This window comes from Heptranchias perlo, chromosome 1 (assembly GCF_035084215.1).
Source record: "Heptranchias perlo isolate sHepPer1 chromosome 1, sHepPer1.hap1, whole genome shotgun sequence".
NCBI classification, from domain to species: domain Eukaryota; kingdom Metazoa; phylum Chordata; class Chondrichthyes; order Hexanchiformes; family Hexanchidae; genus Heptranchias; species Heptranchias perlo.
The window spans coordinates 141,756,193-141,778,404 of NC_090325.1; the positions used below are offsets into that span (position 1 = coordinate 141,756,193).

Genomic DNA, 22,212 nt, shown 5'->3' on the forward strand with positions numbered 1-22,212 from the left:
TGTCATTTGATCTTCACTAAACTGCAACTGAGCAGTAGTGGTTTGTGTCCAAAAAAAGGAGAAGCAATACTTGAAAATGAGTGACTATTATTTATAAGAAAGATCCTATCTAGGAGATAGGCCTTAATTGCATTGTTAATTTTCAGCCTTTAGGAGGCTGTTCTTTCTCCTCTTCCTACAGATTTTATATTTTGAAGTACTATATCTAGAAGTCCTGAATATCCAGGATAGTGATGAGGTTGCAGCTGGATTGTATAATTGTAAACCCACTGAATTGTTTGAAATATTTTTCATTTTGACAGAGTAGTGTTTTCTGCAGTTTTGATTTTGAAAATGCAACCATTCTTGTCCAATATAATATACACAGAAAATGCTGGAAAAACTCTAGTGCGGCAGCATCTGTGGAGAAAGAAACAGAAACCAACGTTTCAGGTTGAAGACCTTTCGTCAGAACTGGAAGATTTTAAAGAGTTAACAGTTTTTAAGCAAGTACAGAGCCAGGGAAAGGGGGGAGGGAGGGGAGGAAAGAACAAAAGGGAAGATCTGTGATAGGGTAGAGGGCAAGGGTGATTAAATGACAAAAGGGATGATGGTACAAGGCAAGGAGGTTGGTAATGGGACAAGTTAAGAAACAAAAGATTGGTCTAGAGGAGCTGTAAATGGCAACAGTAGAACCATTATCAGGAGCTGCAGTCCCAAAAAAAATGGGAGCAGTGGTTATGGACTCAAGTTATTGAAATCAATGTTGAGTGCAGAAGGTTGTAAAGTACCTAATTGAAAAATAAGTTGCTGTTCCTCGAGCTTACGTTGAGCTTCACTGGAACAACGTAAGAGGCCGAGGACGGAGTGGGACGGGGAATTAAAATTGCAAGCAACCAGCAGGTCAGGTTCACGCTTGTGGACTGAGCTGAGGTGTTCAGCTTAGCGATTACCCAATCTGCATTTCGTCTCCCCAATGTGGAGGAGACTGCGTTGTGAGCAGCGAATGCAATATACTAAATTGAAAGGAGGACAAGTAAACTGCTGTTTCACCTGGAAGGAGTGTTTGGGGCCCTGGACGGTGGGAAGTGAGGAGGAAGTGAAAGGGCAGGTGTTGCATCTCCTGCGCTCGCACAGGAAGGTGCCGTGGGGAGGAGAGTGGGTGATGGAAGAGTGGACCAGGGTGTCACGTAGGGAGCAATCCCTTCGGAATGCTGAAAGGAGAGGGGATGATGTGTTTGGTGGTAGGATTGCGCTGGAGGTGCTTTGCTTCCAATTTCCTCCCTTCCCTCGCCTTCACATGCTCCATCTCTGACCCACCTTCCCTTCCTTGACTTCTCTATCTCCATTTCTGGGGATAGGCTGTCGACCAATATCTATAATAAGCCCACTGACTCCCACAGCTACCTTGATTACGCTTCTTCCCACCCCGCTTCCAGTAAGGACTCGATCCTCTTCTCCCAGTTTCTCCGTCTCCGTCGCATCGGTTCGGATGATGCCACTTTCCACACCAGTGCTTCCGATATGTCTTCCTTTTTCCTCAACCGAGGATTCCCCTCCACTGTAGTTGACCCTCGACTGCGTCCATCCTATTTCTCACACTCCTGCCCTCACCCCTTTCCCCCCCCCCCCCCCTCCCTCCCAGCACCACGATAGGGTCTCCCTTGTCCTCACCTTCCACCCCACCAGCCTCCGCATTCAATGTATCACCCTTCACCATTTCCGCCACCTCCAGCGCGATCCCACCACCAAGCACATCTTCCCTTCCCCTTTCAGCATTCCGAAGGGACCGATCCCTCCGTGACACCCTGGTTTACTCCTCCATCGCTCTCAACACCTGCTCTCCTCCCCATGGCACCTTCCCGTGCAAGCGCAGGAGATGCAACACCTGCCCTTTCACCTCCTCTCTTCCCATAGTCCAGGGCCCCAAACACTGCTTCCAGGTGAAACAGCAGTTTACTTGTACTACTTTCAATTTAGTATACTGTATTCGCTGCACACAATGGGGCCTGCTCTACACTGGGGAGACCTAATGCAGATTGGGTGATCGCTTTGCTGAACATCTCCTCTCAGTCCGCAAGCGTGACCCTGACCTGCCGGACGCTTGCAATTTTAATTCCCCGTCCCACTCCCACTCTGACCTCTCTGGAACAGTGTAAGAGGCCAAGGACAATGAAGCTCAACGTAAGCTCGAGGAACAGCACCTCATCTTTCGATTAGGCACTTTACAACCTTCTGCACTCAACATTGATTTCAATAACTTCAGTCCATAACCACTACTCCCATTTTTTTTTTGGGACTGCAGCTCCTGGTAATGGTTCTGCTGTTGCCATTTACAGGTCCTCTAGACCCATCTTTTGTTCCTTAACTTGCCATTACCACCCTCCTTGCCTTGCACCATCATCCCTTTGTCATTTAATCACTTGTGCCCTCAACTCTGTCACAAACCTTCCCTTTTGTTCTTTCCTCCCCTTCCTCCCACCTTTCCCTGGCTCTGTACTTGCTTAAAAACTGTCAACTCTTTAACATCATCCAGTTCTGACAAAGGGTCATCACCTGAAAGGTTAACTCTGTTTCTTTCTTCACAAATGCTGCCTGAGTTGTTGAGCTTTTCCAGCATTTTCTGTTTTTATTTTAGATTTCCAGCATCCACAGTATTTTGCTTTTGATTGTCCAATATAATGTCCTTTACCGTTTTCTACAAAAATACTTGCAAGTTTGTTGGCTACCTGAAGGCTCAAATGGTTTGCTTTTTATTTTCCCCCCGCTTAACAAGAAACATTAAAATGCTGCCATGCACCATTTCACTCTGATTTCATACTGTTTGCTCTGTACTTTGCCCAGATATCACAATCGGAGCTTGGAAATCAGCAAGGCCTTATAGCTGATGGTCAGAGAAGAGGGTCTAACCCTTCAGCACGTACCACCATGTTTCGCATTCCAGAATTTAAATGGTCTCCCATGCACCAACGCTTGCTGAATGATTTGCTGTTCTCGATAGAGACAGATGTACAGATGTGGAGAAGGTTAGTTATGTATGTTTTCACTGTACCCCGATATGTTAAACCTCATGTCATTTAGCATTGCTGAGCTTTTTTGGGTAACATTCTGATTGTACATTGCTTTAATATTGAATATTTCCCCCTTTTATAGTTCCTGTAAAAATCCTGTATTGGGTTAACTTTCTTATAGGCTTCAGTTTTATAAATTGTTAGCTATATGTGCAAAAGATATGTGAGCAAATTTTGAAAAAAATAACTGCATGCTTATTTTTGCCCTTTTGAGCAGCCATAACACAAAGACGGTGATGGATTTTGTTAACAGCAGCGAAAACATCATCTTTGTCCACAACACCATTCACCTTGTCTCTCAGGTGGTAGATAACATCATAATGGCCTGTGGTGGGATCCTCCCACTTCTGTCTGCAGCTACATCTACCACAGTAAGTATGAAATAATGGGTCAAACATATTTTGTTGAAAAATGAATTTCTCTTCTGCTTACTAAGATGAAGAATGGCATCATGTTTTTCTTCTTTTTGTATTTAGTGAGTGACCTAAGCATGGTCAAATATGACTGATCCAACTGAAATTAGTAACCAAGGAATTTTTTTTGAACAATTCATATCTAATCTTGCATAGATCAGTTACAAAACATCAGGAAAAAGTCCATAAAAATGCACACTTATTCCATGTATACATAGTTATTCCACTTTAAAAAAGCACATCTGTATGATAGTGAATTCGAGTAACTTTTTCTATTGTCCTTTAATTTTTTAAAGCAGCAATGGAGTACTGTGCACAGTTCTGGTCTCCATTTTATAAAAAGGATATAGAGGCACTGGAGAAGGTGCAAGAATGATTTACCAGGATGATACCAGAACAGAGGGGTTATACTTATCAGGAAGATTTGAACAGGCTGGGGGTCTTTTCTCTAGAAAAGAGAAGACTGTGGGGTGACCTGATAGAGGTCTTTAAGATTATGAAAGGGTTTGATAGGGTAAACGTAGAGAAGATGTTTCCACTTGCGGGGGAGACCAGAACTAGGGGCCATAAATATAAGATAGTCACTTATAAATCCAATTGGGAATTCAGGAGAAACTTCTTTACCCAGAGAGTGGTTAGAATGTGGAACTCGCTAGCACAAGAAGTAGTTCAGGCGACTAGTATAGATGCATTTAAGGGGAAACTAGATAAACACGAGAGAGAAAGGAATAGAAGGAAATGCTGATAGGGTTCGATGAAATAGGGAGGGAGGAGGCTTGAGTGGAGCATAAATATAGACCAGTTGAGCCGAATAACCTGTTTCTGTGCTGTACATTCTGTGTAATATAGTGTGAGGGGGTGCATTTTGGCAGGAAGAACAGGGAGGCCACATACTACTTGGATAATAGTCTAAATGGGATAGAGGATCTAGGGGTACAGATGCACAAATCACTAAAAGTAGCGACACAGGTTAATAAGGCCATAAAAAAGGCAAATCAAGAACTTGTATAGAACCTTGGTTGGAACACAGTTGGAGTGCTGCGCACAGTTCTGGTCTCCATATTATAGAAAGGATATAGAGGTATTGGAGAGGGTGCAAAAAAGATTCACAAGAATGATACCAGAACTGAGAGGATGTCCTTATCAGGAAAGGCTGAACAGGCTGGGGCTCTTTTCTCTAGAAAAGAGGAGACTGAGGGGTGACCTGATAGAGGTCTTTAAGATTATGAAAGGGTTTGATGGGGTAAACGTATAGAAGATGTTTCCACTTGCGGGGGAGACCAGAACTAAGGGCCATAAATATAAGATAGTCACTAATCAATCCAATTGGGAATTCAAGAGAAATTTCTTTACCCTAAGAATGTGGAATGCACTACCATAAGGAGTAGTTGTGGCAAATAGCGTAGATGCATTTAAGGTGAAGCTAGATAAGCACTTGAGGGAGAAAGGAATAGAAGGTTATGCTGATAGGGTTAGATGAAGTAGGGAGGGAGGAGGCTCGTGTGGAGCATAAATGCCAGCACAGACCAGTTGGGCAGAATGGCCTGTTTCTGTGCTTTAGTTTCGATGTAACTCGTTGCAGCAATTGATTTTGATGCTTTTTTCTCCTTTGTCATTTTGCCTGCATGTGCACACTTTGCATCCAAAATTTTTGGCAGTAACTGTTGACTGCTTCTTCTAAAACAGTGATCAGAAAAATCCTGAATTCAAGCAACAGTCACTGTTAAGAATGATTTGATGCCTTGAATGTTTGAGTTATGATGCATATTGTAGTAAAGCCTTGCTCAATATTGCCACCAAGAACTTGTGCTGCAGTGATATTGTATTCCTGTCGCCATCAAATAAATAGTGTTTCTGGGACAGACTGGAAAATTTCAGTTGATTTACTTCTGCACATTACTAAACTACTCATTGGTTACTATGGATTGTAGACCTCTACCTCAGGGTGGAATGGATTTAACTCTGGAACTGGTTTCATTTTTGATTCATCACCAGACTTTGGAATAAGCAGGCATTGTTAATAGGTGAGTACCTCCCCTGCATAGATTATCTAATTTATGTTTGGGGGTGCTACTTGAGAAATTTATCCCAACTAAAATAAATTCTAATAGGTGTTTAGATAGAATTTATTGATATTTGACTCAAATTTTTTCTAGAAACTTGTGAAAATTCTGAAAAGGATTGTATATAAAGTACTCCTGCAATACTTCCACGCAAGCCAGTAATGATTTAACCCCATAGTTCTGTTGACAGCATTGTTGTGACATATGATGTCATTTATACTCCTTTATAAATTGCTACATTGTAATCACTTCCAAGTATCTATTATTTTCCTCTTTGGATTATGTTCAAAATGCTAAATTAAATCCACAGTTAACATTTGATAGCACATTCATTTGGGACGACATGGTGGCTTTGTGTACTCAATACTTGAGTGGTATGGGGAGAACTCTATCCAGCTTACAGCCCTGTATTACCCACCGACTATTTCCCCTCATCATGCTAGCAATGCATATAAATAAAGAAAATCAAGGAGAATTCTTTGAAGATCAATTTCTCCTGATTTCCATTCTTGCATCCACCACACATTGGTAGATGCAGGTCCGCTCTATATCTTTTTGCCAGGAGAACATCACAAAGGCAATTTCCTTTTAAGATATTTTGATGTATTAATGTTATGACATTGGGATCATTGCCCATACAATCCTTTCTACTGTTGCATTGTACTTAAGGTGACCCACGCCCATAAAATGATGTCAGTTTGTTTTTTTTTGCGCATAAAACATTCTGTCTCCATGCCTCAAGTACTCATTCCGTTGTTTTTGTCAGTCGTGTTGAAGTTTTGGCTCAATCAGTTCTGTCCAGGCTTAGTAACGCGGAAATATTTTGCCCTTTTCCTCACAATTTTGTTCTGTTCCGGATTCAAACACTATTCCAGGTGCAGTCTTGCCTCTTGTTGTTGAACGCCGTGACTACTATCTCCAGTGCTTCTCATTGTAACATGATGTGGAGATGCCGGTGATGGACTGGGGTGGACAAATGTAAGGAATCTTACAACACCAGGTTATAGTCCAAGTTTTATTTGAAAATCACAAGCTTTTGGAGCTTACCTCCTTCGTCAGGTGAGTAAGGAGGTAAGCTCCGAAAGCTTGTGATTTTCAAATAAAACTGTTGGACTATAACCTGTGTTGTAAGATTCCTTACATTTCTCATTGTAACATGACATCTCAGTGGATCAGATATCTCTCCAATTTTAGCTCCAGTGCAACGGTCTCCATTCTCCTTTTCATAATTGCACTATTAGGTCAGTCTTCTATAGTATATGGCGAGTGCTGAGAACGAAGAATTAGACTTGTCTCGTATAATTTCCACTGTTCAAATATAGCTATCATCTACACACTTCCACCCTGCCTTTTCCTCAGCTCCTTGCTTGGGAGGGTACATGCTATGCCAACCTCCTTTCTTTCCCCAAGTATACAAGCCAAAAAAAATTGCAGCCTTAACATTAGAACACACCTGTTATACTGTGGGAGTTGGAAAAATTATGGACAGTGTACCATTACTGATGTTTTAAATGGAGGTTATCCTTTTTGACTTCTTCCTGCATAGAACTGTACCAGCTTGGTGTGTGGATGAAGTTTCTGTTTGAATAATGAAGACGTCCAATCAGGAACATAATGAATCTGTCTTCAATTCATTATCATTTGTAATGATTTAAGAAAAATATCTTTCACAGCATGAATTGGAGAACATTGAACCAACTCAAGGTCTGTCATTCGAAGCCTCCGTGACCTTTCTTCAGAGGCTAATAGGTCTTGTTGATGTGCTGATATTTGCCAGTTCGCTTAGCTTCACTGAAATAGAGGCTGAAAAGAACATGTCTTCTGGAGGAATATTAAGGCAGTGTCTCCGTCTAGGTGAGTATAATATGCAGAACAATCTGATGCTCTGTGCTTCAAACATACTGCTTTATAATCATTCTGTTGCCATGTATCAGTTTGTATTTAGTTTTCAGTGCATGGCATGGTATTTTCATAGGACAATTTAAGTGACAGATTAGCTGTAAGTTACATGATCAGATCTTTTTTGTAATGACTTTTATGAAGTTTTCAAAGTGCATATTTTCTATCTAATTTCTGCAAAACTTAATTCAACATTTAAGTTTTCTTCAGAAATGGAAAATGTGTGCAGTTCAGAAGATTTACAAAAGTTATTGCAAAAAGGGTTAAAGTAATCTGGTCATGTAGGATACAATCTGTCACTTAAATTGTCCCAGAGAAACGGGTGCCAAAAACAAAAATGAAAGTAATAATTACAAATTGATTCCTTTTAACATTTGCAAAACATTGGACTGTCGGAATATTGAGCTTCAGCCAGACTGCCTCATTTTAATGTGAACCCCAGCTGGGTTTTCATGTGTTAGAGAAATCCCGACTTCCTTTTTTTTTGGTAATTTCTCTTTTTATTAAGTTGCAGAAATTCCATGTTAATAGGTGTTGTGTCTTTGCACAGAATGATGTTGTTGACTTTGTGTTAATCAGTTTTGGTAACAGATTTAAGTGATGCACAATAACCTAGTTTTGCTTATTTAGATAAATGCTGATTTCTTGGGATTGTTTACTACTGAGAGAAAAACATATCGATTGCTTTTAGCTTTTTTGTGATCCATTATTGGGCTAAGGATGACAAAAGTGAATTAAACAGATAGTCTGTGACGTGTCGTTGGAAAAATAGTATTGAACATTTTAGTCTCTGTTACTATGCTCTTTAATTTTATAAAATTTGTGGAATACTATCGTCAGGAGCTACTAGAGTCAAAGGGTAAGTTCACTGATTCCGCGCTTAAAGGGAGAGCGAGTCAAAGAAAGAATTGGCGCTCGTATATCGTAATATGACTTCCAACCCATGATCCCAGGATCAATGAATTTACTGTAAATTAAATGAAGGACCCAATTGAAAGAGTTGGCCTTCTAATAAGTGTAAAAAGTCTATTGCCAGATAGACTGTTATCCAGTATGTTATTCCAGTATGCTTTGTAGTCAAATTCAGCTGATGAAAACTTGAGCTGTAGTAAAGTGCATTAATTATTTCTGAGTCACTAAATGCAGTGCAAAACGAGCTGGAACTTTGCTACTATATTAGCCAAATAAATTCTGAGGAATCTAATTTGCTGTTGGACAGTTGCTAACTCTGCGTTGACTTTTGATGTATAGAATCATAGAAAGGCTACAGCGTGGAAGGGGGCCTTTCGGCCCATCGAGTCTGTGCCGGCTTTATGCAAGAGCAATGCAGCTGGTCCCGCGCCCATTCCCCGTAGCCCTGCAAATTTTTTCCTTTCAAGGCCATGATTGAATCTGCCTCCACCGCCCCCTCGGGCAGTGCATTCCAGATCCCAACCACTCGTGCAAAAAAAAAAGTTTTTCCTCATGTCACCTTTGGTTCTTTTGCCAATCACCTTAAATCTATGTCCCATGGTTCTTGATTCTTCTGCCAATGGGAACACTTGCTCTCTGCCTATTCTGTCTAGAACCTTCATAATTTTGAACACCTCTATCAAACCTCCTTGCAACCATCTTTGTTCCAAGGAGAACAACCCCAGCTTCTCCGGTCTATCCACGTAACTAAAGTCCCTCATCCCTGGAATCATTCTAGCAAATCTCTTCTGCACCCTCTATAAGGCCTTCACATCTTTTCTGAAGTGCGATGCCCAGAACTGGACACAATACTCCAGTTGTGGCCGACCAATGTTTTATAAAGGTTCATCATGACCTTTGTACTCTATGCCTCTATTTATAAAGCCCAGGATCCCTTATGCTTTTTTTTAAACCGCTTTCTCAACCTGCCCTGCCACCTTCAACGATTTGTGCACATATACCCCCAGATCTCTGTTTCTTTACCCCTTTTTAGAGTTGCGCCTTCTAGTTCTTCTAACCGAAATGTACCACTTTGCATTTTTCTACATTAAATTTCATCTGCCACATGTCCACCCATGGCACTAGCCTGTCTATATCCTCTTCAAGTCTTTCACTATCCACCTCATTGTTTACTACCCTTCCAAGTTTTGTGTTATCTGTAAATTTTGAAATTGTGCCCTGTACACCCAAGTCCAAGTCATTAATATATATCAAGAAAAGCAGTGGTGCCAGCACTGACCTCTGGGGAACACCTCTGTACACCTTCCTCCAGTCCTAAAAACAACTGTTCACCGCTGCTCTCTGTTTCTTGTCCCTAAGCCAATTCTGTATCCATGTTGCTACTGCCCCCTTCATTCCATGGGCCGCAGACTTGATAAGGCTACCGTGCGGCACTTATCAAACGCCTTTTGAAAGCCCATATACACCACATCAGCTGCATTGCCCTCATCTACCTTCTCTGTCACCTCAACAAAAAACTCTATCAGGTTAGTTAACACGATTTGCCTTTAACAAATCTGTGCTGGCTTTCCTGAATCAATCCACACTCGTCCAAGTGACTGTTAATTCTGTCCCGGATTATCGTTTCTAAAAGTTTCCCCACCACTGAGATTAAACTGACTGGCCTATAGTTGCTGGGTTTATCCTTACACCCTTTTTTGAACAAGGGTGTAACATTTGCAATGCTCCAGTCCTCTGGCACCACCCCCGTATCTACGGATGTTTGGAAGATTTTTTTTATTTGTTCATGGGATGTGGGCGTCGCTGGCAAGGCCAACATTTATTGCCCACCCCAATTGCCCTTGAGAAGGTGGTGATGAGCTGCTTTCTTGAACTGCTGCAGTCCGTGTGGTGAAGGTTCTTCCACGGTGCTGTTAGATAGGGAGTTCCAGGATTTTGACCCAGCGATGATGAAGGAACGGTGATATATTTCCATTTCAGGATGGTGTGTGACTCGGAGGGGAACGTGCAGGTGGTGTTGTTCCCATGTGCCTGCTGCCCTTGTCCTTCTAGGTGGTAGAGGTGACGGGTTTGGGAGGTGCTGTCTAAGAAGCCTTGGTGAGTTGCTGCAGTGCATCCTGTGGATGGTACACACTGCAGCCATGTTGCGCTGGTGGCGAAAGGAGTGAATGTTTAGGATGGTGAATGGGATGCCAATCGAGTGGCTGCTTTGTTTTGGATAGTGTTGAGTTTCCTGTCAAACAGAGAATGGCCAGTACCTCGGCAATTTCCACCCTTACTTCCCTCAGCAACCTAGGATGCATCCCATCTGGACCGGGTGACTTATCTACTTTAAGTACAGCTGGCCTGTATAGTACCTCTTTATCAATTTTTAGCCCATCCAGTATCTCAATTATATCTTCCTTTACTGAGACTCTGGCAGCAAATTCTTCCTTGGTAAAGACAGATGTAAAGTACTCATTTAGTACCATGGTCATCCCCTCTGCCTCCATGAATAGATCTCCTTTATATTTAAGAGCAGTCTAATTGCTTTTAAACTTGGATATCAAAACAAACTGTTGATTTGATTTCCTACCATCAGGAAAAAAGCAAGCCAAAAATATCCTCTCAATTTATGTTTTAAATAGTTCACCGTAAGTCATCCACATATATCTGTCTAAATGTAAAACTGAATAAACTTCACTTGGGTAAAGAACACGAAGCTGATAATTTTTGGGGTGTATTTTATATTTCGTTATTCCTATTTCGTTTTTCTGCTGGTGTCTCCAGCAAGAACGAAAATGTCGCACAGTTTCTGGCCTTATGTAGGTGGTGTGGACAAGGATACCTGAGAGAGAACATAGTATCATCATAGTACCATAGTAAGTACAGGACAGGAGGAGGCTATTCAGTCTGTCATGTCTGTGCCAGCTTTTTGAAAGAGCTATCCATTTAGTCCCCTAGCCCTGTAATTTTTTTCCTTTCAAGTATTTATCCAATTCCCTTTTGAAAGTTACTATTGAATCAGCTTCCACTACCCTTTCAGGCAGTGCATTCCAGATCATTACAACTCGCTACATAAAAAAATGTTTCCTCATGTCGCCTCTGGCTGTTTTGCCAATCACCTTATCTGTGACCTCTGGTTAACGACCCTTCTGCCACCGGAAACGGTTTCTCTTTATTTACTCTGTCAAAACCGCTCATGATTTTAAACACCTCTATCAAATCTCCCCTTAACCTTCTCTGTTCTAGGGAGAACAACCTCAGCTTCTCCCGTCTCTCCACATAACTGAAGTCCCTCATCCCTGGTATCATTCTAGTAAACCTCTTCTGCATCCTCTCTAAGGCCTTGACATTCTTCCTAAATTGTGGTGCCCAGAATTGAACACAATACTCCAGCTTGGGCCTAACCAATGTTTTATAAAGGTTTAGCATAACTTCCTTGCTTTTGAACTCTATGCCTCCATTAATAAAGACCAGGCTCCCATATGCTTTTTTTAAAGGCCTTCTCAACTTGTCCTGCCACCTTCAAAGATTTGTGTATGTGCACCCCCCATGTCTCTCTGTTCCTGCACCCCCTTTAAAAATGTACCATTAGTTTATATTGCCTCTCCTTCTTCTTCCTACCAAAATATACCACCTCACACTTCTCTGCGTTCAGTTTCATCTGCTATGTGTCTACCCATTTCACCAGTCTGCCTATGTCCTCTTGAAGTCTGTTACTCTCCTCCACATTTTTTACTACATTTCCGAGTTTCGTGTCATCTGTAAACTTTAAAATGATATCCTCTATACCCAAGTCCAGATCATTAATATATATCAAAAAAGGCAGAGGTCCTAATACTGACCTCTGGGGAACACCACAGTATACTTCCCTCCTGTTCACTACGCTTCTGCTTTCTGTCCCCTAGTGAATTTTGTATCCACGCTGCCACTGTCCCTTTTAATCTCATGGGCTTTCATTTTGCTAAAGTCTATTATGTGGTACTTTATTAAATGCCTTTTGGAAGTTCATATGCACAACATCACTGCACTACCCTCATCAACCCTCTGTTACTTCATCAAAGAACTCAATCAAGTTAATCAAACACGATTTTCCTTTAACAAAAGCAAAATACTCCAGGTGCTGGAAATCTGAAATAGAAACAGAAAATGCTGGGAATACTCAGCAAGTCAGGCAGCATCTGTGGAGAAAGAAAGAGTTAACGTTTCAGATTGATGACCTCTTGTCGACCGTTCTGAGGAAAGGTCATCAACCCGAAACAGGAAGCATCCCATCTGGACCGGGTGACTCTTCTACTTTGAGTACTGCCAACTTTTTAAGTACCTCCTCTTAATCTATTTTTATCCTATCCGATGTTGCTGCTACCTCTTCCTTTACTGCTACAATGGCAGCATCCGCTTCTCTAGCGAAGACAGATGCAAAGTATTCATTTATTACCTCAGCCATGCCTTGTGCCTCCACCAGAAGATTTTTTTTTGTCCCTAATCAGTCCCACGCTTCCTTTGACTTACCCTTTTACTATTTTTATGTTTATAAAAAAGACTTTCAGGTTCCCTTTTATTTTAGCCACTAATCTATTCTCATACTCTCTCTTTGACCCCCTTGTTCCCTTTTTTAGATCTCCTCTGTACTTTCTGTATTCAGCCTGGTTCTCTACTGTGAACCATACATTTGTCATAAGTCTCCTTTTTGTTTCATTTTAATCTCTATATCTTTAATCATCCAGGGAACTCTAGCTTTGGATGCCCTTCCTTTTCCCCCTCATAGGAATGTGTCTACTCTGTACCCGAAACAACTCTTTTTTGAAGACCTCCCATTGTTCAATTACTGTTTTGCCTACCAATTTTTGAGTCCAAACCACCTGGGCAAGATCCCTTTTTTACTCATTGAAATTTTGCCACCTTCTAGTTAAGCATTTTCACATTTGATTGTTCCTTGTCCTTTTTCATAACTATTCCATACCTAATAATATGATTACTGTTCCCCAAATGCTCCCCCACTGAAACATGCTCCACCTGCCCCACTCCCCAGTGTGGTGTTAAGTTCTTAAAAGGTGTTTTCCCCCCATTGGATGATGGTTTGTTCATTTGTAAAAAATAAATTAATTGACTTCAGAAGATTTCTCCTCTCAAGAATTTTTTTTTAAGGTGGTAGCTATTAGCTTGAGTAGTTTAAGCAAGAGAGGTGAAGAAAAAGGGCTGTGTCCATGCATGATTCTTTTGATTAATCCTTGCAAGGGAATAGCCTCTTTGCTTCTCCACACCTTGCTGTTAAGGTCTAAGTTCAAGTGTGACATATTTTTGTTTTCAATCTCTGTTGTGTCTTTGTGCTCCCATTAAGCCTACAAATCTATTTGGAAATGAAGTAAAATTGTAATACTTTTATAAGGCTATTCTTGAATGCTGGAGTTCTTGTATGGTTAGACATTGAGAAGGAGTTATATCAAAAGAAACAACTTTTTAAAAAAAAAAATCCTTTAATTTTAATAAATTTTTGTTAGGCAAGGATATAAAGGGTTACAGATGTCGTTAAGAAACAGTTCGGCCATAATCAAATTGAATGGCGGAACAGGCTCGAGGGGCTGAATAACCTACTCCTGTTCCTATGTTCCTATGCATTTATGCAGTGTCGGGACATCCTAAAGCACTTGATAGCCAATGTTATATAGGCAAATAAGGCAGCTAACTTATGCTTAGCAACGTTTCCCAGATAGCAAATGATTGAATAATCAGGTGACCTGTTTTTGATTATGTTGGTTGAAGGAGGAACGTTGGCTGGGACACCGGGAGCACACCCTCTTTTTCAAATGGCTTTTAAAAATTTGTTCTCAGGCTATGATGCTGACAAGGCTGAATTTATTGCCCATTTCTAGTTGCCCTGAGAAGGTGTTGGTGGCCATTTGTGGGTAGTGAATTGTAGGCCACTTCAGAGGACATGAAGAGTTAACCATGTAATGTGGAACTGGAGACCTGTGAAGATCAGACTAGGCTAGCAAGTTTTCTTCCTTGAAGGACATTAGTGAACCATGAGTTTTGTTGCATCCATCTGAGCAGGCAGATGGGGCCCTGGTTCAGCATCTCATTTGAAAGACAGCACCTCTGACAATGCAGTACTCCACTGATGTATCAGCTTAGACTATATGCTCTAGCCTGTAGCAGGACTTGAACCCGCAACCTTCCGAGTCGGAGGCAAGAGTGCTACCAACTGAGCTAAGCTGATGTGTGAATAACAGCATAGTTACTTTCTGTATGTGAATTTTATACAACATCCAGGTTAAGGTTATAGAAGTGACTGCATGGGAGAATGACTGCTAATTACAGTTACATTGTACGTTAATTTTCAGAGTAGATTGCTTTGAGCTATCACTTTGTGCTGAACCTGTTGCAATTTGGTTATTGGATATCCTGAAGCTGTATATTTCTCTGCTTGCCCTTTTTTTGTGATAAACTTTGTGTAGTTTCTAAAATACGAACACTTTGTTTATTGTGTAATCTACAACAGTTGTAATATGTAAATTTCGTTGCTAAATATCCCCCTTCCCAATTGGAAAATTCTCCCTCCTTTTTTAGGTTCTTGGGGCATCAGTCATTCTCTGCTTGTGAAGGTATATGTGCTGCTCCTTGCCTTCTGTCAATGCAACTCTTTATATGAACCATATGGAAATGTGCATGAATGATGCAGGCTATTTTTTCTGCAAAATATTCCTCTTGTTTCCCGGGGAAATGCTTGACTTGCATCCTATGCCTCCCCTGATAATACACAAAATTGGAAACATGCACCATGGGGGAATCACAAGCACAAACTTGTGTTAGTAACCCTCTGTAGCATAACATCCAGGAACACCAATGTTCAATATGTTGCCTTGCTTCCTTTTTACTATTGGTTTTTAAAAAGTAGAGTTGGGGAAAGCTGTGAAATGGGGCACTTTTTGTCTGCCATAGTTCACCAAGGGTTAGTTTCTGAGCAGAACCAACTTCAGTTCAGAGTGGATTATTCTTTGCTCAAAATTGGTGAAACTATCAAAGCTGACTAACACAGACAATGTATGCTGTAATCCATTGAGACATCATTAAATAGACAGAAGGGTGGCTTAAAGTTGTGGCTTTGTATCAGGTTATGGCCTGGGGTCTTAAAATATTTGTACCATTTTGGTGATACCTCCAATATATTAATGGATCACTACCCATATTATATGAATATAAATGCAACAACTTGAAAATAACATTCTTTTTGCTGAGATGTAAAATATGATTGAATGGAAGCGTATCAATGTTCCATTTTCTTTTAATCCATTAAAAGAATGGAAAGGCAAGATTTTGATGTGTTCCTCAGTGCTTGAGTTTATTTAATTTAATTAAAAATTGATAAGGTAGATTCTATAGGGCTTGCATGGAATCATATTTGTGTCAGTATTTTAGATGATGGTTTCAAATGTGTCTAAATTTGAATGGATATATGAATGTTCTAATGGAAATGCTGTTCTGGACTGACTCGACTTATATTGGTTAGTCTGAATCTTTTACAGTTGACATCATTCATGTATATGATGTGTAAAACCATTGAGGCCTTACCTGTCATATTTAAAAAGGGTACTTGTTCCATTGCTTATTAGCAACAAAGGTCTAACCAGTAGGATATTGAATTCATGTAACCCAAATCTAAATAATTGTCAGGTTTAAATCCCCAAGAACAGTGCATAATGCTGTTGCTAAAAAGATCAGTTTAATACAGTACTTGTTTTCAAATATTATATGCATTGAAATGCATTGTGTTACACACCACTATAATTTTAAGCATTTGTTTTTCTTTATTCCCTTCCTGCGCACAGGGCAGCACTGCCTAGTGTATGTACAATCAGGAAGATCACACAGGCGAATGTATTTTGGGATATTCCAGGTTAGAAGCATTTGGGTGGGAGTATCTAGTGTATTAGTTGCTAGTTATGTACGTGTTTTGTAATTCTGCCAACATGTTAGCGATTTAAAAAAAAATTGATTACTTTCATGTTAGTGGCAGTAGTTTGGAGTAGATTAGAGAAGGGACAAAATTATAGGAATTAATATAAGGGAGTGCATAAAAGGATATAGTCTAAAACAGAGACTGAAAACAGCCCAAAACAGTGAACCTCACCCATAAACATAGTGAGGTGGCATGTTGGCAACTGCCTTACATGTGATACCTAGAAATAATGTAGCACAAACTGTGAAGCCGCTGCTCCCAGTGCTGTAAGTGTTTTTAAAATGGAAATTTTTAACTACTGTGCTTTTTCTCTTACAATGATCCAGTGGTGTGGTACTTCAGATCCGAGTACCAGTCCTTCAAGCTCCCCAATCCTCCGACCATTGGTCAAGAAAAACTCAAACCTTTCATGTGGAATCTTGTGCAGGAACTTGAACCCAACCATTCTGTGGTGTAACACAGTTAACACAGTTATGCCAATGTGCTGTTATTAGATCCTTTTAAAATATTTTTTCCAGCATGATGTTAGGAGACTCAAGGGTGAGGAATGTGAAAAGTATACAGTGACAATGTGCATTTCAAAGTTCAAAATTTTAAATGTGATTGTTATAAAGAAGTGTGGAACTTAGAAATAGGCTGAATTAAGGCTAAATAGGCAAAATTCTCCTTAGATATGGGAACAGCGCTGGAGCATAGCAAATGTTTACACCCCTGTTCAAAAAAGGGGAGAGCCTAACGGTGGTGGGGAAACTTTGAGACAATAATCTGGGACACAATTACTTGGTACTTGGAAAAGTATGGGCTAATAAATAAAAGTCAGCAAGGATTTGTTAAAGGAAAGTCATGTTTGACTAACTTGATTGAGTTCTTTGAAGTAATGGCGATGGTTGATGAAGGTAGTTCGGTTGATGGTGTATGTGGACTTTCAAAAGGCAATTGATAAAGTACCACATTATGGACTTTTTAGAAAAATTAAAGCCCATGAGATTAAAGGGATAGTGGCGCTGTGGGTACAAAATTGGCCACAGAACAGAAAGCAGAGAGTAGTGGTGAACAGTTGCTTTTCAGACTAGAAGGAAGTATACAGTGGTGTTCCCCAGGGGTCAGTATTAGGACCACTGCTCTTTTTGAAATATATTAATGACCTGGACTTGGAAATAGAGTGTATAATTTCTATGTTTGCAGATGACACAAAACTCAGAAATGTTGTAGACAATGTGGAGGATAGTAACAGACTTCAGGAGGACACAGACTGGTGAAATGGGCAGACACGTGGCAGATGAAATTGAATGCAGAGAAGTGTGAGGTGATACATTTTGGTAGGAAGAATGAGGAGAGGCAATATGAACTAAATGGTACAATTTTAAAGGGAGTACAGGAACAGAGGGACCTGGGGGTGCACATACACAAATCTTTGAAGGTGGCAGGACAAGTTGAGAAGGCTGTTAAAAGCCAAATGGGATCCTGGGCTTTATTAATAGAGGCATAGAGTACAAAAGCAAGGAAGTCATGCTAAACCTTTATAAAACATTGGTTAGATCTCAGCTGGAGTATTGTGATCAATTATGGGCACCACAATTTAGGAATAATGTCAAGGCCTTAGAGGGTGCAGAAGAGATTTACTAGAATTGTGCCAGGGATAAGGTACTTCAGTTATGGGGAGAGACTAGAAAAACTGGGGTTGTTCTCCTTAGAACAGAGAAGGTTACGGGGAGATTTGATAGAGGGGTTCAAAATCATGAGCGGTTTTGATAGAGTAATTAAGGAGAAACTGGTAGAGTAAGTAAGGAGAAACAGTGGCAGAAGGGTCAGTAACCAGAGGACACAGATTTAAGGTGATTGGCAAAAGAACCAGAGGTGACATGAGGAAACATTTTTTTACGCAACAAGGTGTAATGATGTGGGATGCATTGCTTGAATACAATAGTGACTTTCAAAAGGGAATTGGATAAATACTTGAATGGAAAAAAATTACAGGGCTATGGGGAAAGAGCAGGGGAATGGGACTTTTTGGGACTCTTTCAAAGAGCCGACACAGGCATGATGGGCCGAATGGCGGCCACCTGTGCTGTACCTACTAGATGATGGAAAATCACTAGTGTCATTAAGTTCTTTATTGCTATGTAGTAGGGCCCTTTAGGGCCAGAGTCTGAAGTCTATAGGCAAGTTTTCATTCTTGCCTTGCTTATGGGTTCTTTCTCTATCTTCTCTCTTTGCCGCTGCACCCCCCTCCCCCCTCCCCCCACAAGATGTTAGGGCACAACTTTTATTTTTTTGAGCACCTGGTCTTTGGGAAAATGTTTTACATGCCTGTCTTATCTATCAGAATTGATTATGTATGAGCACCATTTGTCTGGATTCTTTGACCATTTTTCCGTGGAAAAAATCTGGATGTGAGTTACTTTAAAATATGCTTTTAAATTAAAACTTACTTTATAGGTATTAAATTCGCGGGGCAGGCAAACATGTATCATGTTCCAGGCAGAAGGTCTGAAACCAGGATCCTGGAGACTATGGAAGATGATTTGACATTCACACTCATTGCTGCTGCGACACTCCAATTTATTTGCACTCAGCAGTGGTCAGTGTCAAGTTTGGCTGGTGGACTCTGCTGTTTGGAGGGGGAGAAAGGGGGAGGTTTTGAGTAAAAACTGACACTGGAATCAAATAAATGGAAACACAGACTGCGAAGAGATGAGGTTCTCACTTGGGACTGTAGGAGGGAATGCAGATGGGTTATTCTGCTTGTGTTAAATAAGACGACCACCAAAATGGGATAGAATCGAGCGTTCAATATTTTTTCTATCATTACATAAAACCAGGTTGTGTCAACTGAACTAAGTGACTATGATCATACCTATTGCACTGTGTGCTTCACCTTACTTCGGAATAAAGTAATTTATGATTTGAATCAAACTGCTCCTCATCTTAACTCGCTCTGCCTTTGGAGCGAAACATTTACGAAAGACACAAATATCAAGAGGATGCTATTGTTACATCCACAGGTGATGCGATTGTATGAGTCAATATAGGACGATGTGGGTCAACTCCCATAAAAGTAAGGAGCGTGGACCACTTATGGGAATGACTGACACCACTGAACCCAAGAAAGAATCCCCGTCAGACCTGAATTTGTGACACCACTGTCTATTTGTACGTTTTACCAAAATGCAAGATTCAGTGGCAGTCTCTTATTTCAGGGGTTGTGGCATAGATGCTCTGGATGTACCAAAATACACTATTGAAACTCTGAAATTTCATTTTTGGGGAAGAATAAACAACATTACTCACTTTCCTCCACTTGCTTTATACCTCTCATTCTCAAGTCTGGCATCTTGTATTTCTCCAGATTGTTACCTAAGCACTTAATGCTTCTAATGAGAACCAAGTGCTTCTCATTTCTCTCCAGTGTGCCTGTGATGTGACTATAGTATGGGGATTAAATTGGTTTCAGAATGTGTAGAAGGTTGGGAATGCCTTCTCACCAGGAGATTTGACTGATAAGCTGCAAACAGACAGCAGAGTGGCAGCATTTAAGAGTTACATGAAAGACTAGCATGGAGACTTATTGGGTGGCTGTTGGAATTGAGTAACGAGAATAAGGACTTGAGGGTGGGGGACAGGAAAGAGATATGCGACAGTTGAAAGTAAGACTGTTCATAAGTTGCCCATGGCCTTTACTGGGAGTACCACTGGACTTAAATAATCAGTACAATGGATTAGTACAATATTATAATTTCTAACAGTTTTCTGTTAGCTTGAGTAAGAATGATTTCCTCCACAGATATTTGAGATTCAGATCTAAAGAATGTTTTCTGCTAGTTTAGTTATCTGTAATCTGACTTTTGTTTCCTCTCCTCCAATGGCAGTGTGTGCTGTGGCAGTCAGAAACTGTTTGGAATGTCAGCAAGTATGCAGTGCAAAGGCTGGTGCTGATAGCACAAAGGCTCAAAAAACAATGCAAAGCCTTCTTGGAAGTGGGAAGTTAACAGTCAAGGCAAGTGTGTGATTTGTATGAAGAACACTGACCCAGATAAAAAGAAAGCTTTTGTTCTGATCTCTAGATAACTATTGTGTTCAATGCATTTCTTCACAAATTAAGTTTCACAACATAGAATTTTAAAAATGTGATAATATGGCAATGTATAAAACATTAACGGGCACAGTTTAGTTGCAAAAAGACTTCAGGGATAATACAAACAGTAAGAACTGCATTTAGTGTATGCGTATGTTCAACATCATTCCCAGATCCACTAGACTCTTGAGTCTCAGCCAATACCACACTCTAGCCTTCTGCTAGGAGATGTGCAAGAGGAATGGGTTGACCGAGTTTTCTGTTCCTTCTGGCTGAAATCAGGATCTGGTTATTGGAGAAATATGGGGAAGAACCCGCGTTCTAGCTGTGTAGTAACCTGCTTCTGTTCCATGGGAATTCATGTTTTGGTTGCGGAGGAGAGAGTAGAACTTAATTGAAGTAGAGTAACATTTATATTGGTCAGTTGTTTCTGCAAAGCCTACTTGTACTTTATGCTACTACATCAAAAACTATAATATGTACAGTCTCTAAATGTAGTGAGTTTCACTAAGTGCATTTCTTCCTTGTCATCCACATATTGTTCAATATGCAACTTAAGTTGTCAGGCCAAAACGAGCAGGGACTCTCGATACTTATAAAACTTTATTGATCGAGGGAGAATAATATTTGAAATGGAACAGGGCAGAAGTATTACTGAGGTGTTCAAATGGTTTCATTACATATTTTGGAGTTGGTGGGCTAAATACTAATTTTCTAGCTGGTGGTGAATTTAGTGCATTCACACAAAGATTAAAGTCATTGTGATCTAATTATTCATTTTATTTACTTGTATAAATTAATTGTGCTGGCCAAAGTGAGAGGTGTCAAAGTCGAACATTTTCTCTCTCCTTCCCCCTGCGCCCGCCCCCCCCCCACCAACCCGGTCTGGATTCAAATCCAGGCCTCAAAATAAAAGGACTGTGTTCTAACTCACTCCACCACCCAGTTTGTAGCTCCAAATGAGCGTAAATTTGATAAAAGGGGAAAATTTATTTTTTTAAAAATGTGCGAAACTGTCTAGTGTGGTAGATTTGTCACAAAAATTCTTCTAAATTTTCAGAATAAATTATCTTGCTTTATATTGTGCTTTCACTTGTGAAGTATAGTTTGTGACTCTTTTCTATTTGTTTATTTTAGAGTTCTATTGATACTGTGACAGGTGGTCTTTCACCAATAAGAGATCTTGACCGATTGCTGCAAGATATGGATATCAATAGACTTCGAGCAGTTGTATTCAGAGATGTTGTAAGTTTTACATTTTGTGGTTTTCAGTAATTTTTATTTGGCTAATTCATTTTAAAGAGCAATTGCAATTAACCATTAAAAGCTACTGGCTTGTTTTAAAAACCCAACTAGTTCACTTTTGGGGACGGGAACCTGCCATCTCTACCTGGTCTGGCCTGTACATGACTCCAGTTCCATATTACATGGTTGATTCTTAATGCCTATTGAAGAGGCCTAGCAAGCCAGTCAGTTGTAAAAACAATCGGTGCAAAAAGCAGCCCCACCACTTTCTCAGGGTGACTAGGAATAGGCAGTAAATGATTATCTATTATTGCCAGTGATACCTACATCCTGAGAATTTTTTTAATTGTTTGGAAAGCATTGGGTTTAAATTATGATGGTAAGGCTGTTTCAGATTGTATTTAAATCACTGATAAGGCAATTCAGTTATGTAACAAGTTACTGCACAGTGTGTTTTTTGTGATCAGGGAAGCGCCAAATGGAGATGAGAGGGAAGAAATTTAACCGAACTGGGCACATTGTATCTTTTATTATGAATTTCTGTTGGAATATTAGATAATCAGCAGCTTGTGCACTCATACAGAGAGTGCTATGATATGGACTCTCCCCTGCG

The 22,212-nt window shown here is 40.4% G+C and overlaps 1 protein-coding gene across 1 annotated transcript in view; it reads left to right on the forward strand.

Moving 5' to 3' along the window:
• The window catches only part of lrba (LPS-responsive vesicle trafficking, beach and anchor containing), a 753,934-nt gene that overhangs the window by 182,243 nt on the left and 549,479 nt on the right, over positions 1–22,212 (forward strand). The window contains exons 23-27 of the mRNA XM_067992149.1: positions 2,824–3,005; positions 3,268–3,421; positions 7,200–7,380; positions 20,149–20,276; positions 21,492–21,599. Of these exons, the coding sequence (XP_067848250.1) occupies positions 2,824–3,005; positions 3,268–3,421; positions 7,200–7,380; positions 20,149–20,276; positions 21,492–21,599 (753 nt within the window). The remainder of the gene's footprint in view (positions 1–2,823; positions 3,006–3,267; positions 3,422–7,199; positions 7,381–20,148; positions 20,277–21,491; positions 21,600–22,212) is intronic.